Source organism: Vulpes vulpes, chromosome 13 (assembly GCF_048418805.1).
Source record: "Vulpes vulpes isolate BD-2025 chromosome 13, VulVul3, whole genome shotgun sequence".
Classification (NCBI taxonomy): Eukaryota; Metazoa; Chordata; class Mammalia; order Carnivora; family Canidae; genus Vulpes; species Vulpes vulpes.
The window spans coordinates 1982905-1998056 of NC_132792.1; the positions used below are offsets into that span (position 1 = coordinate 1982905).

General features: G+C 55.3%; 1 protein-coding gene across 1 annotated transcript in view; it reads left to right on the forward strand.

Annotated features, from left to right (window-relative positions):
* Nucleotides 1-13983, forward strand: part of AGO2 (argonaute RISC catalytic component 2) — a 100576-nt gene extending 86593 nt beyond the window's left edge. Inside the window, exons 13-19 of the mRNA XM_072733816.1 lie at nt 422-581; nt 3326-3416; nt 5285-5479; nt 7373-7507; nt 11739-11840; nt 12496-12695; nt 12970-13983. Of these exons, the coding sequence (XP_072589917.1) occupies nt 422-581; nt 3326-3416; nt 5285-5479; nt 7373-7507; nt 11739-11840; nt 12496-12695; nt 12970-13078 (992 nt within the window). The 3' untranslated portion in view covers nt 13079-13983. The remainder of the gene's footprint in view (nt 1-421; nt 582-3325; nt 3417-5284; nt 5480-7372; nt 7508-11738; nt 11841-12495; nt 12696-12969) is intronic.
* Nucleotides 13984-15152: the final 1169 nt, after the last annotated feature.

Below are 15152 nucleotides of genomic sequence, written 5' to 3' on the forward strand. Positions count from 1 at the left end.
AACAACCCAAGCTTTTGCTCGTAACCCTGAGCACCGCGATAGAAGGCAGCGTTCTAGGCGGGAGTGCCAGCCCCTGAGCCAGGCTGGCTCTGCCCATATGGCCCTGCAGCCCCTAAAGCCCCTGAAACGGTCCTCACCCCGCCGAGCCATGAGCCCTACTCTGCAGCCTCCTGGCGAGGTGACGCCAGCCTGGACAGGGCCGCAGCCAGAACTCCAGCCCCGGGGCCTGGCCACCCCCCACCTGCCGGTCCCCCTCTTCCCAGGCGTGGCCTCAAGGTGGGGCTGGGCGGGGAAGCCGGCCCCAGTGATGTGGTTGCAATTACGAGGGGGGCCCCTGCGGTTCGGGGTGGGGGTCCTGGGGGGCACTAAGGAAGAGGCGCCGGTGAGAGCTGCCAACGTGGGCATCTTTCATGCTCCACAGCCGAGGTGAAGCGCGTGGGAGACACGGTGCTGGGGATGGCCACACAGTGTGTGCAGATGAAGAACGTGCAGAGGACCACCCCGCAGACCCTGTCCAACCTCTGCTTGAAGATCAATGTCAAACTGGGAGGCGTGAACAACATCCTGCTGCCCCAGGGGAGGTAAGGCCAGCCCCCCTGCTGTGTGTGCGCCCGGTGACAGCAGGGTCCCTGTGGGATGGGGGCAGTGCACACATAGGCGTCGGGCTGCCTGCATCAAGCAATGTCCCGGATGCAGCAGAAACTGGAAGTAAGACACAGGTTCAGCTGCTCGGAGTCTGGGGGACAGGGGGCATCTGGGGGTCACTGAGTGCCATGGCTGGGTTCCCTGAGTGCGGGGAGGCCAGAGAAGGGCCCAGGGGTCCTGAAACATGAAAGCTGGCAGCTGCACCATGAAAGGAGTGAGTGACTGGGACACGAGCCTCCCTAGTCAAAGCTCCCATCCTGGAGCGACACAGTCACTGCCGTGAAGGCTGGAGCAGCCCTCCCGGGCTGGCGGTGGCTGCCCCTGATGCGGTCGGTGCTGGGAACGGAGCCCTTGGGGAAGGCTCCACAGAAGAGGACACCGTTGGCAGATCGCAGGCCGGGGTCGGGGTCGGGGGCTGGCGGCGCGGGGGTGGGGCAGGACTCCGGGGTCCCCCAGGACCTCTTGGCCGGGCATGTGGCCCTGGTGCGCGAGGGAAGGCCAGGATCAGCTTCTGGGCCTCCTGAGGGTTGGCCGGTGCCTGCTGCAGCAGGGAGAGGGTCTCCATGACAACAGATACTGTCGTGTGGTTCTTTCTGAAGAATCTTGGCCTTTGCGTTAGCATGTGAACGGCAAACGTGGGTAAACACAGGTTATTTGACACACTCACCCCTCCATGAGCCAGACTCCCTTGGCGAGAAGTGGCGCTCATGCGGACGGCAGGCCCTCGTTGCTGCTCCTGTGTGTTCCGGGAGAGGCACCAGGCGGCACCAGCTGTGTGCGCAGCCCTCCAGGCTCCCCCGGCGCCCGTGCGGGCACACCTGGGCCAGCATGTGAGTCACCTCCGGGCCTCGTGGAAGCACACGGGTTCTGATGAGCACGCCTGGATCGGGACCCAAGCACTGACAGTCCTAGCAAGTCTACAAGCGATACTGCCCCGGGGGCCACACCCGGAGAACACCCGGGTCACACCGCTGGGCGGAGTTAGGCTGCTGTGCAGTAAAGTGGAAAGAACCTGCGTTTAGAGCGGACAGTCTTGAACTTGAGGGCTGGATCTGCGAGGCGAGGTTGACTTGCTCAGGTCGTGGGAATATGTGAGGACCTGTCGAGAGCAGGTGGCGAACTCAGGTGCCATTCACTCAGCAGGCTCTGTGTCGAGTGCCTACTGCGTGCAGGAGTGTGGCACAGCAGGGAGCACAGCGCCCAGCGTCCCAGCCCTCTAGTGGGGGGACCCAGACACATGAGAAGCAGTGACATCACCAGAGGGACAGGAGCTCAGGAGGGTGAGGAACTGGGGTTTATGTGGTGACAGTCTCCATGGAGAAGGTGGCCTTGGGCAGATGGCAGGCCCGAGGGTGCAGGCGTGTGGGATGCCTGCGGAAAGGGTGTTCCAGACTCAGGCAGCGGTTTGAGCAAGGACTCTGGGTGGGGGCCTGCCAGGACGGCTGGGGGTCTTAGCGAAGGACCCGGGGGTGGAGGGCTGCTGGCAGGGGCCTGGGGCTCGCTCTGGGCAGGACGCAGCTGCTGGAGGCTCCTCTCCTGAAAGGCTGCTCCAGCTCTGGGTGGATCGGGACCCCGGGGCACCTGCGTTGTCTCGGGAGGGGTGCTGGCAGTGGGGGCGGGGCGGGTGCCCAGAGATCGTGTTTGGAAGATGACACTGCAGGGCCTGCTGACAGGTTGGGTTTGGGCTGTGAGTGAGAGAGGAAGGGGTCCACGGCTCTCCCTCCGCGGAGCCTCTGCAGACTTAGCACTAGAGGTGGGGGCTGCGGCATCGTGCTGGAGGAGCGTCACGGGTGGGCGAGCGGGAACCGGGATCTGGTAACCGGGATGTGTGTTTAGGGGTCCCCAGCAGAGGGGTGGTATTGAAAGCCACAAGGCTGGTTAGATCCAGATCCCCCAGCGCAGGGTATAGACAGGATGGATGCCCACCAAGCATTCTGCCCGGGGAGCTCGGGGTTAAAGGGTTGTGGAGAGGGGGAGCCGGGCGGGTCCTGGGTGTCCTGGGTCTCCTGTGTCGCGTGGTGCTGACAGACCCAGTGAGGAGGTCTGAGGCTCTGCTGTGTGGGGGCGGGGCCTTGTCGCCATGGCAGCAGGCAGCAGGAAGGGGGGGCCGGTTGCTCAGAGGTGGTGAATGGGCCCCGCTAATTAGGAGCTTAGCCACAGGCAGGTGCTCCTCGTCAGAGGTGTGAGTCACAACCCGGGTGCAGATGCTCCCCGGAGTAGGAGCCGCGGGCAGGGGCGCAGCGTGGCGGGCTGCTTGCCAGGGCCCCGTGTCCGTGCTGGGGAGGCGATATCGGGGCCGCCCCCGAGGCCTGCCTTACAGAGAGGGGCAGGTGGGCCATGGTGAGCAGGTGGGGGTGGGGACACCCCAGAGAAGAGCCCCCAGGGGTGGTTGCAAACACACTGGGGATCGAAGTCTTGCATATATAATCATCTTGTTATAAATACGTGATTTGAACATATATAATTACAATATGTAAGATTACCGCGGAAGCGCTCAGCCGGGTACAAAATAGAATCCTCCCCGGCTTCCGTGGAAGCAGATCTCAGACCTCCTGTGGCCTCCTCCGCGAGGTGTTCTGGGTGGAACATCACAAGATCAGACGTTCTCTTGAAAACATAAGTGACGCTGGGGCCAGTGGGTTCGGGGTCCAGGCCTCAGACGCCCCGCTTCCCTCCGCAGGCCGCCCGTGTTCCAGCAGCCCGTCATCTTCCTGGGGGCCGACGTCACTCACCCACCTGCCGGGGACGGGAAGAAGCCTTCCATTGCTGCCGTGAGTATCCGTGCTCCCCGCTGGGCCTCTCGAGGTGACGTCCGACCCTCTGTGGGACCCACAGCCTCGAGAGCTGCTTGTGGGAGGGCACGCGGTCCCGTTGCGGCACGTGGCCGGAGCGGCTTCCTAACAGCCCTTGTGGTTTGCAGAGCAGCTGGCGAAGGGTCTCGTAGAAAATAGGTGTTTGGAGGGGACTCCGCATGTGGCTCAATGTGCCTGAGAGGTGATGAGGTCGCGCTGCCCGGGGCCCAGCCCAAGCAGCCCAGGTGTGGCAGCAGGGGAGAGGGCCTGTCCCGTGGGTCCACCTGCAGCTCCTGGGGGGCCTGGGGGCTCGCTGCCCGCTGGGGCAGACACTGCACAGGACTTGTGTGCCACCTTCTTTATGCTGCACACCCCTTTTGGACATTTTCTATCTTTTATTATAAAACACTAAATGTAAAACTGTCACAGTCCAGCGGTAAAACGTAGGCCTTGCCCCAGTCCTGCCCATGAGTTGCATCTGGGCTTCGGGGGGGGGGGGGTCAGCATCATGGCCTTTCACTCAGCAGGACCCAACAAGCACGTACTCAGAATAGTGTGGACTGTAAATGTGGAATGCAGGCCGGGGTGCCCCTTGTACTTGTCTGACGGGACACCCCAGGGCTCTGTGGCCACGGAAGCCAAGTGGAGGGAAGAAAGCATCGGGCTCAAGGTCTGTGGTCCCCAGCACACCCGGTGGGGACTGCCAGACCGACCTCTGGGCCATTGCGTGTTCCGTCATTTGCCACACAATCAGAGAATATTGGCATTTTCTGAGCACCTGCTCCACGCCAAGCTCCGGGCGGGCTGCATAACTACACTGAGTCAGAATCTCGTGGGGTCTGAGGAGGTTCCCCACTGGAAACACGAAGTCCAGAAAGGCCAAGCTCAGTGGCTCAAGAGAAGCAGAAGAAAACAGCTGAAGCCTGGCTGAGGCTCAGTGTTGAGGCCTGAGCTGTGCAGGGTGACAGGGCTGCTGCGCCCATCACACCCCTGCCCGGGGTGGGGTGGGGGAGTTGCTCACTCATTCCCTCCATTGTGGCCACTCTAGAAAGAAAGATGCCAGCCATGTGTGTGGACAGGGCCACCACTGGGCAGGCTGGGGCTTCTCTCTGAGACACAGTGGACCCTGAGGTGTGGCCGGGCCCCCCAGGAGGTGCAGGCCTCCCCACAGGGTGTGCCTGGTGTCATTCAGGGCCGTGCTCCTTTATCACGGTAGCACTGCGCAGTGGGATCCCTCCTGCTTGCACCGCGGCAATCCAGGTACGTCCGCCTCCTACCCGTGGTGCGGGCTTTACCTTGTTACGTGTCTTTCAGCTCTTCCTTGTTGATTAGCTGAAAGAAGGCAGCAGGCCACCCCATGTAATCGTGTTTATCGTGCTCTTGTCATCTTGTCCTCTGGGCCCCTCCGGGCAACTGCTTATGTGGCAGCTGACCGTTGGGGTGCTCTGCTGTTCCCGGGGCTCAGGGTCTTGGGGTGCACGCTGATCGACACACAGCTTGTCTGGGTGAACGACGCACTTTGGAAGAACTAGGGGATCCTCAGATTGCTGTCTTGGGGCTGATGGAATTCAGTCCCATCTGGTCACAGGCCAAGTACAGGTTCAGACTAATTGTCCGCTTTTTATTAGGTGCTCTCAGCAAACTTTTTTCTTTGTGATGTATTTATAAACATCGTTGCCCACGTACCTAAAAGAAATGCAGAGGCGGCAGGTTCACCTCCGACAAGCCACTGCCGCTTCCCTGTGGTGTCAGGTTGGGGTGGAGACGCGTGTCCACCCCCGGCCCTTGTGCAGCGCGCAGAGCAGGGGCTTCCAGAAGTCCCCACCACACCCCCGCTCGTCCTGCAGGTCGTGGGCAGCATGGACGCGCACCCCAACCGCTACTGCGCCACCGTGCGGGTTCAGCAGCACCGGCAGGAGATCATCCAGGACCTGGCCACCATGGTCCGCGAGCTCCTCATCCAGTTCTACAAGTCCACGCGCTTCAAGCCCACCCGCATCATCTTCTACCGCGACGGCGTCTCCGAGGGCCAGTTTCAGCAGGTGGGTGCCTCACGGTTTGCTCCTTCTGTTCCCAGAAGGCCCTAGAGTCCCTCGTTTGTCCCGCACGGTAGCCTCCCGGGCTCCCCGACGGACACAGTGATGCGGTTTCAGGTCATTGGAAGGGGGGCCTGGGGAGAGGACGCCAGGCTGGCAGTGCCGAGGCGGGACAGGGGCATTGAGCGTGGGTCCCGCGGCCGGGTGCCCTTCCAGAGGCTTGGCTGTGGGGAGTCTGTGGGTGGGGACCCCATTGTGTCGGGGGGTCACCTCCATGTGCAGTGTGAAAGGCAGGCTGCAGGGTGGAGACCACAGGCCTGGTGACAGCTATGGGGGGGCCAGGAGGACAGCTGGACGGGGGCCCCCAGATGTGATCTTGGGTGGTGTGTGGATCATGGGCAGGGGTGCCGTCAGAGACGGGGGCGGGGGGGTTAGCGATGAGGCAGGGGAGCGGGTATGGGGAGATTGTTGCTGTGCTCTGCCTCCAAGCACCTGCCTTAGTTCCCTGTCACTGTGACCTGTGGTCAGTGCTGAATCCGTCCCAGAGCTCGGGAGGTAGATGCCCTGAATGTGTCTCCTCCGCATTGGGCCTAGCTAATTCCACCCCCGCATCCACCCACACGGATCCATCCCAACGTGCTTCACTGGGAAACGTTAGCGGGGAAAGCAGAGGATGCGGGGCCCGTGTCCCCTCCTGGGGGAGAGCCATCCAGGCAGGAAGGCATCCTGAGAGCTGCGCTGCTGTGCTTCTGAGGCCCCGGGCTGCCTGACTCGGCAGAAGCAGGATGGCCTGGACCTTCCTGGTCCAGAGTGGAGCAGCAGCCAGTCCCAAGGCCCTCGGGTGGCATGGAGAACAGTCGACACTCCTGGCCAGGGCGTCGTTGAGCCCTTGCGGGAGGCAGGGCCAGTAGCTCCAGGTCCCCTCTCGGGTCCAAAGTCCACTGTGTGCCCGGTGACTTTGAAGGCACCTCTTATGTTAAACCTCTTGGATTCCCTTGGTTGAAAATGTTCCCCTCCTCTGGGGCCCCAGCCCTCTCAACACCCCCCAGCCCCCAGCCATTCCTGCCGAGAGGGGTCTGTGCCTTTCTGTGTTTATCGCTTTGGCGACGTACTCCACGTCTTATGGAAACCCCACAGCTGGCGTCTCAACCCAGAACCCAAGATACTTTGGAAACACCATAACATGATATTTAATTAGGACATTGGTTAAAAATCCGAGGTGTATGGTCCCTGTGCTCGCCTCGTCACAGCGTGATAGCCGTCTGCCTGTTACTATGACACGGACAGGTACCGTCTTTGTACCCTGACTCTCGGGTACTTGTGTGCCAAGGACTCTACATTACCTTAGTTTTCACAACAGGCCTGCAAGGTAGGATGCTCCCATTTTAAAAGCAAAAAAAACCCCTGGGCATTGGAGAGCGTGTGGCTTTTTCCCAAAGCCACAGGCTGCGTGGCGGTAGGGCTAGGGTTGGAGCTCAGGTCTGACTCCTAAGCCAGTGTTCATGCCACGAGGTTCTTTCCCTCCTCTCTGGTATAGAAAACAAGCCATTGAATGGATTTTCTCATGTGTGTGTCTCACATTGGGCCTCATTACTCCTGTGTACTGTGGGTGCCATTTATTGAGCACTTAGAACATTCCAGAAACCGTGCTGAGCAATTTTAGGCATTATCTAATTTAAACCATTTAACTATGAAACCTGGGTCTCATCTGCTCAATTATATAAATGAAAAAACAAATACAGAAAGGCAGAGTCACACAGCTAATAACCAGCTAGTGGAGCCAGAAGACTGATCTGCAAGTATTTGTCCAATAGCCTATGTTATTAAGGGATTTATTTTAAGGTAGAAAGAGGCTGTAAAAACGAAATAATCCTTAAGTGTGTCTTTTCTTTCCCTCAGGTTCTCCACCATGAGTTACTGGCCATTCGCGAGGCATGTATTAAGCTAGAAAAAGACTACCAGCCAGGGATCACTTTCATAGTGGTACAGAAAAGGCACCACACGCGGCTCTTCTGCACCGACAAGAACGAGAGGGTGAGGCTTGGAGGCTGAAGGAGGGGCCGGAGGTCGGCCCTGGGCTGGGCCATGAGGACGCGGGTCTCTGCTCGGCCCTCGCCCGGAGCCGCACCGCAGAGGTGCCGGTGCCAGCTCTGCTGCTGTCCTGGGGCTCGTGGGAGACCCTGTCCTCCGAGGGGCTGTCTCCACGAAGCCCCAGCCCGTAGGCGCTGGAGACGGGCCCTCCTCGGTCTGGTGCGACATTGGACCCTTACATCCCACGGGCTGGGACAGGACCGGGAGGGAGATACCATGTGTCCAGTAAAGTGATCGCCAGAGAGCTGGCTCTGGAAGAGGCCACGGCACCCCTGGCAGTGGGCACAGTAGGTGGGATTCAGTAAACTGGGGACCCTCGGGGGAGGCTGGAGTGCTGAGGGCGGCTCCGGGGAGCTGGTCCCGGGCGTCCCAGAATAAGAACAAGCAGGAGGGAGAAGCAAGGTTTGTAGATGTAGCTGCTGAGAAAGCCCCACAGTTGAAGAAAGGTAGGAATCTTCACGTTAAAAGTAGTTTCCAACAGGATAAATAAGCATAAACCTCCACATGGACGCCTGTCCCCACCTGCCCAGCGTCAGGTAGCTGCCTAGACAAGGGACGCTCCCAGAAGGGGGAGAGACCCGGAGAACCAGCAGCCCCCCAGCTGCTCCGTAGCCCCAGCGTGAGAAAGCACAGCAAGGGAGAAACGCTGCTTGTCTAGATGGAACACAAAACACAGCTTGCTGGTGAGAGGAAGGGATACTTCGTCCCGGCCACAGGGCTGACCCAGTGGGAAGATCTGACAGCCGTGGGCTTGGATGTTACCTAATGCAGTGACCTAAAAATACAGAGGGAAAAAAAATACAATGTAGTGAAAAAGTAGCAATTCCAGGAGAAACTGATAAATCTACCATCAAAGAGGTATTTCAGCACACCACTGTCAGAAACTGGAGCGGACACACCTGAGTAAAAGCTAGAAGTTGGAAGAGCGAAATGGCCAGGCCAGATGAGTTAGAGTCCAGCCATTCATGTCGAGTTCACGTGCATGGCTTACGAAATTTGCCTTGTACCTGGTCACAAAGAGCTCCCGGGAGATTTCCAATCCACAGTATTGGGCAAACCACATTTTGTTTTGTTTTAAGATTTTATTTATTTATTCAGGAGAGACACGGAGAAAGAGAGAGAGGCAGAGACACAGGCAGAGGGAGAAGTAGGCCCCATGCAGGGAGCCCAATGGGGGACTTGATCCTGGGTCTCCAGGATCAAATGGCCGTGGGCTGAAGGCAGGAGCTAAACTGCTGAGCCACCCAGGCATCCCTGTTTTGTTTTTTTTAATCATACAATTAAATTTTATTTATTTTTTTTTCATACAATTAAATTTTAAATCAGCAGTAGCACTCAAAAAACATTTAAGAAAGCCTGAAATTTTAAATTCACTTCCAAGTAGCACATGCATTAAACATGCAAAGGGAATAAAAATTACAAAGTAATCAGAACTGAAGAAAAACAAGAGAATCTCATTTCAGACTTTATGCAGTGTAGCTGAAGCAGTTCTTGAAGAGAATAGACTTAGATACATCCGTGGGAAAATAAGGAAGAGAACCATCAAGTGCCCGAATGTGCAGCAAAAACAGAAGAGGCAGGAGGGAAGGCTCCCTCCCTGCCCAGCCCCCCCCCCACCACCACTGCCACCACCACCCCTCCCCACCCTCATCTGGAGTCACCGGGCTCAAAGTCACTTGTTCCTACCCAGCCCCTCCCAGCCCCTCCCAAAATGTGAGATAATGAAGGAAAAGATGAAGAAGAAGAGCAGATTAACACAAACAAAATCTGCTTCTTTGAAGATGGATAAACTTAGCAAGAGTCAACAAGGGGGAAAAAAGGTTAAAAGGTTATTTGTAACAATATTAAGAGCAAAAAGAGAACTGTGACCCCAGAGGGGGGGATGTGTTTCTCCAGTAATCATGGGATAGTAACAGCTTTACACTGATAGATACATTAGAAAAGTCAGAAGAAATAGATACAAACAGCTGTTTGTGGAATTAGATAAATTACTGAGACCAGCTCCGCAGGATAATCCAGTCATTGTTTCCCAAAGGCATCAGGCCCAGAGAGTTTTACAGGCAACTTTGGCCAAACCTTCAAGAAAACATGATCTTTTCCTTTTTTAAAAAGATTTTATTTATTCATGAGAGACACAGAGAGAGAGAGGCAGAGACACAAGCAGAGGGAGATGCAGGCTCGCTCTGAGGAGCTCAATGCAGGACTTGATCCCAGGACCCCGGAATCAATACCTGAGCCAAAGGCACATGCTCAACCACTGAACTACCCAGGCATCCCAAGAAGACATGATCTTAAAGTGTGGCAGAGAATGGGAATAAAAGAGGAAACTACTTAGCTTTTTTTATGAAGCTTATCTAGATTTTTTTCTATAGACCAGTTTTACAAAACCTTCAAAGGATAATCTTAAGCAAAATTTTTCAGAAAATAGGAAATGTCGGCGGGGGGTGGGGGGACTCAAAGTTATCCTATTAATAACAAGTTTTGACAAGGGTGTGGGCATTGTGACATGGTCAGGAGCACAGTCTGGAGCCGGACAGCCTGGCTGTGCACCCCTCAGCATCCAGGCTGCATAACCACAGGTGTCAGCCCCCCTGGAACACCTTCCTTGGGATGTCAGGAAGGTTAGCTGAGCTAACACACTAAGCTCTTGGCATTGTCCTTGGCATAGAGCAAAAGCATTATTATGAAGACTCTCCCACACTTTCAATGGAGTGGAGACTAATAAGTCACCTTGGATGGCGTTTGGTAATTCTAGCCCTGGAGAAACCCACCTGCCTATGTAGAAGGACACATGTATAAGAATATTTATTGCACCATTGTTTCTTTTATTTTTTTAAGATTTTATTTATTCTTGAAAGGCACAGAAGGAGAGAGGCAGAGACATAGGCAGAGGGAGAAGCAGGTTCCCTGTGAGGAGCCCAATGTGGGACTGAATCCCAGGACCCCGGGATCACACCCTGAGCTGAAAGAAGATGCTCAGCCACTGAGCCACCCAGGCGTCGTCCCCCCCCCCCCCCCCCCCGCCTTTTTTTAATGCTTTTGCAGTATTGTTTTTGATAGCAAAAACTTTACCTGCTAACAGGAGAAGGGGTTGTGATGTGTTCATATACTGACATGCTACACGGCAAGGAATATAATAGACTGTGTGTATCACATGAATACATCTCAAAAATTGTAAATATTGAACAAAACCGGCAGGTAGCAGAACATATGTGACACACGTACACAACTTTAAAACCTGGGAAGTAACACCAGGTAGCACTAAGGGAAACTTCAAAATGCAGCGAAAAATAAAAGCACGTGTAGGAATGATGAAGTCTAAATCTGAGACTGCAACATAGGGAAGCAGAGGGAGGCACTATTTTCAAATATTTTACTTAAAAAAAAATCAGAAGGTGTGAAAAAGGTTGGCAAGAAGTAAAACACACACCCAAAGGGGCACAGGGGTTATCCCGGGGATTCTCTCTTTTGTTTGTGTTTGAAAATTGTATAACTAAAAAACTAGTGATTTACTAAAAATAGGTTGGGCTCTAGAGCTTTGGCGTTGTTGCTCCCCAGTGGTAGTGGGGTGTCCGCTGGCTTTGTCATCCTAGAATGTGAGTCTAGAGTGAAGTGGTTGGATATAATTCGCAGCCCAGTCTGTACCCCTGCTTCTCCGATGGTCTCTAGGGGAAAAGCGTGCCCTCTTGGGTGGTGGTGATGAAGCCACCCACAAGGCGCAAGAGCTCCTGACAGCTTTCAGGGCTTTCTAGCTTTTGTGCCTTGAACAGCAGGTGTGTTTGTGCACAGCTGATGACCTTTCAGGTGTCTGTCGTGCATGGTTTTAGATTTGTGTGTCGGTGACTTCAGCAGTCACAGGGAGTTCTTCGAGCGTTACACACAGATTCTCAGTGAAGGGCAGACAACTACGATTCTCTTCTGGGCCTTGACGAGATGGGGAAAATAGCCCCAGCCGTCACGGGACAGGACAGGAACTTACTTACTTCTAGTAGTTAGTGTTTGTTAAGTTTTATCTTAGTTCTGTAGCGCTGAGCCAATGCGTTAGCCGGCGTAGACGGCAAAATCGGGCAGCCTGCGGTCAGGAAGGGCCGGCAGCGGAAGGCAGTGTGGGTGAGGCGGAATTGCTAGCTTTACCTTGCTGCCCCGTGTCTAATGGGCTCCTGTGTTGCCGAAGGTCGGGAAAAGTGGAAACATTCCAGCAGGCACAACTGTGGACACGAAAATCACCCACCCGACCGAGTTTGACTTCTACCTGTGTAGTCACGCTGGCATCCAGGTAAGGACGGTGGGGGGGGGGGGGGGGCCCTCCGCACGTTCTCGGTGTCTCCGAGCACAGACCCCAGCGGGCACTGGGGGCACACTAGGGGAACCAGGGCTGGGGCCCCAGCCTGTCCCCAAGGCACTTGGGCAGGTGGCCAGTGAACAGGTGCCGCTTGGGACCGTGGGTGCTGGGGAGCAGGGACCCACTGGCGTGCTGTGGTCGGGGTTCCCATTTTAGATGAGAGGAAGTCAGGCAGAAATAGCTGGGGCAGAGGCCAGGTGCGCTGGTGGGGTGCAAGAGGTGTCCCGTGCGCCTGGAGCCCGGTGACCAGCAAGCTAGCAGAGATGTGAGCGGTGACAGGGCCCCTGGGGCTGCTACGGGAAGGGCAGCAGGTGATGGAGGTGCTGACTCAGGGCCCACTCCTTCCCACTTCGTGGGCCGCAGCCTTGTCCCCGGCCACACGCCTTTGCAGGACGTACAGGGAAGGTCTCTGTCGGTGAGGGGCCCACAGTGTTTTGTCCTTAGGAGTCGTCCCACTGTGTCCTCTGTACGGAGGTTGCATAGCCCACCGTGACCAAAGCCTGGCTTTTCTCAGCAGTGCCCTCGCGTAGGTGAGTTCTGGACTTCTCATTCGCACATTGACTCCTCTGATCCTCTGATCTGCTTTTAGGGAACAAGCAGGCCTTCCCACTATCACGTGCTTTGGGATGACAATCGTTTCTCTTCCGATGAGCTGCAGATTCTCACCTACCAGCTGTGTCACACCTATGTGCGCTGCACGCGCTCCGTGTCCATCCCGGCGCCAGCATACTATGCCCACCTGGTGGCCTTCCGGGCCAGGTACCACCTGGTGGACAAAGAACATGACAGGTGAGTGGCGTGCCTTTCAAACTGGCTGGGGTCACGGCAGGGGTCACTTCTGCAACACGCTTTGGCAGCTCCATGTTCAGACCGGGAAGCAGTGGGGCCCCTGTGGCTGGAGCCGACTGTGACACAGACACCTGGAGGCCAGCACCGACACTGCCGTCCAGTAGCCGCGTGGCCACCTCCCCAGACGTCTGGTGCATAGTGTTACCTAGTTACCCACACGCTGCCTCGTGGTGCATTAAAGGCTGCACGCTCTCTCTCCCCTCCCTCCCCGCAGTGCCGAAGGAAGCCATACCTCCGGGCAGAGTAATGGACGAGACCATCAAGCGTTGGCAAAGGCAGTCCAGGTTCATCAGGACACGCTGCGCACCATGTACTTTGCTTGACGTGTTTTAGTGTTTACGATTGTGTACCGAGTTGGATTCACATGAGACCAGCTACACTCAGACCAACAGATGCCCAGCCCTTCCGTGACAGCCAGCATCGAACATGAGACGTCATTGATTTTAGTAGATTCTCCATTTTCCAGAATGCCTTCCGTCCCAGATTTCAAACTTGGATTTTGAACTGCAGACCTGTATGAGACCCCATTGTCGTAGGAAATATGGTTTGCCAAAATCTATAAGCTGCTTATTAAAATAGAGTCCCGTGTTTCCTAAAAATCTCCTAAAACCAGTCTATGAACTCAGGGCTTTAAAACATTTTTAATTTATTTGGTCATTCAATTTACTTGTTTTTAACACATGATTCTCTATGAAATTGGTGGGCTCAAACTAGCTGTGAACGTTCTCAGAGAGTGAAAGCAACGCAGATCGTGGCTGTGGTTTTAAAGCCTTGAGCATTCTGAGGTGGTCACTAAAGTTTTATGTCCGAGTGATACTAGTGTGCTCCTGACAGGGCTGACGCAAGCTCTTCAGGACCTGGGGCAGGTGGCCCGCCGAGGCGCCCACGGGTGTCTTGTCCTGCCACTGCCCGCCTTTCACTCAGCTTGAAATAAGGAGCGGGGGCAGAGGATGGGCCATGTGTGTTTACAACATTTATAGGTCCAGAGAGATTGGCAGACAAGTGCCATTTTAATAAAAATTTATTTAAAAAAAAAAAAAGAAAAAAGACAATATGCCGACAGTCTAATCATAAGATTTGTCCTATAGGACTGTGACATTTATTTTCCAAAGTTTCTAAAGAATACGGGTCTGTGGTGATAAATACAGTACAATCCTTTTTCACTGTTATGTCTTTAATGTAAGAGAAAAAAATATATATATCTGGTTTGCAGTATTAATGTGATAGATAGATGCTGTTTTTTCATTTTATTGACTTCGGGGTGCTTATTGTGATCTGTTTCGCATATCAAGAGTGTTCTGGAGACTGGACCACCTCCTGTGGTTCTCAGTGCTTACGTACAGGAGTATGCAATTGAGTCAATGTGACCGCCACCCGCCTCCCCCCGCGTAGATTGCGTAGCCTGTACCTTCCGGGGGGACCGAGCGCGGGCCCGGCGGCCGCTCGCCGCCACCCCACGTCCTGCCCCCCGTGCATTGCTCGGCCGATTAAGCACAAATGGAATGTATTTATTCTTCCATTCCTGGGAAACAAGTCCATGTGTCCGAGTGTCCCTCTCTGTCCGGTTCTGGTAGACGAGTTCCGTAGGACCTATGCACTGAAGCGCGCAGAGAGCCGTGGGCGGAGGCGCCCCGTGGGCGCGGGGCCCGGCGAGCCCTGCCCTCCTCGGTGGCCGCTGCCGCGCCAGCAGAAGAGCCTCGCGTCCTGGGCCCCGCGCGTGGGTTTGCCCGGCTAGAAACCATTGCACTAAGCGTGATAACCATGGACAACTTGAAAAGGGTAACAGCGGACGACTCTGTTTGTGCTAAGTGGGCTGTTTGTCCTTTTAGACAATTTTAAAAGAAAAAAAAAAATCAAATCCACTTTCAGTGTAGAGATTCAGGGGAGGAGACGGGCCTTCCCCTAGTGCTGCTTTGTGCTCTGTCGGCCTCCCTCTCCCTGCTGCCGGCCCCGAGCCCCGCCTGACGCTTACCTCTGGCACTGCAGCGGCGAAGGCGCCCCCTGTGTGTCGCCCGCGGCCCTGGGGTGCTGGGGGGTGCGGGGGGGCAGGGGAGCCGCGGGCGGAGCTGTAATGGACACTCGGCCTAGATTTCGGCGGCGATGACAAAGGGGAGACTATTATTTGTGAAGATATATACTCAGAGTGGTGTGTGCGTGTGTGCGTCCGTGTGTGCATGTGGGTGTCTTATTAATGGCATTAGCCTCTTCTTGCTGTATCTTTTTTGTTTGGGGGTTTGTTTGTTGGGTGTTTTTTTGTTTTGTTTTGGGTTGTTTTTTTTTTTTTTTTTTTTTTTTTGTCTTTTTAAACGAACAGAAGCCTCTGCTCTAAGAAATGTTGCAATTCCCTGTCGTTTTATTGGCAAGTGGCACTTTCTCCTATTTTCCGAAGGATACCAA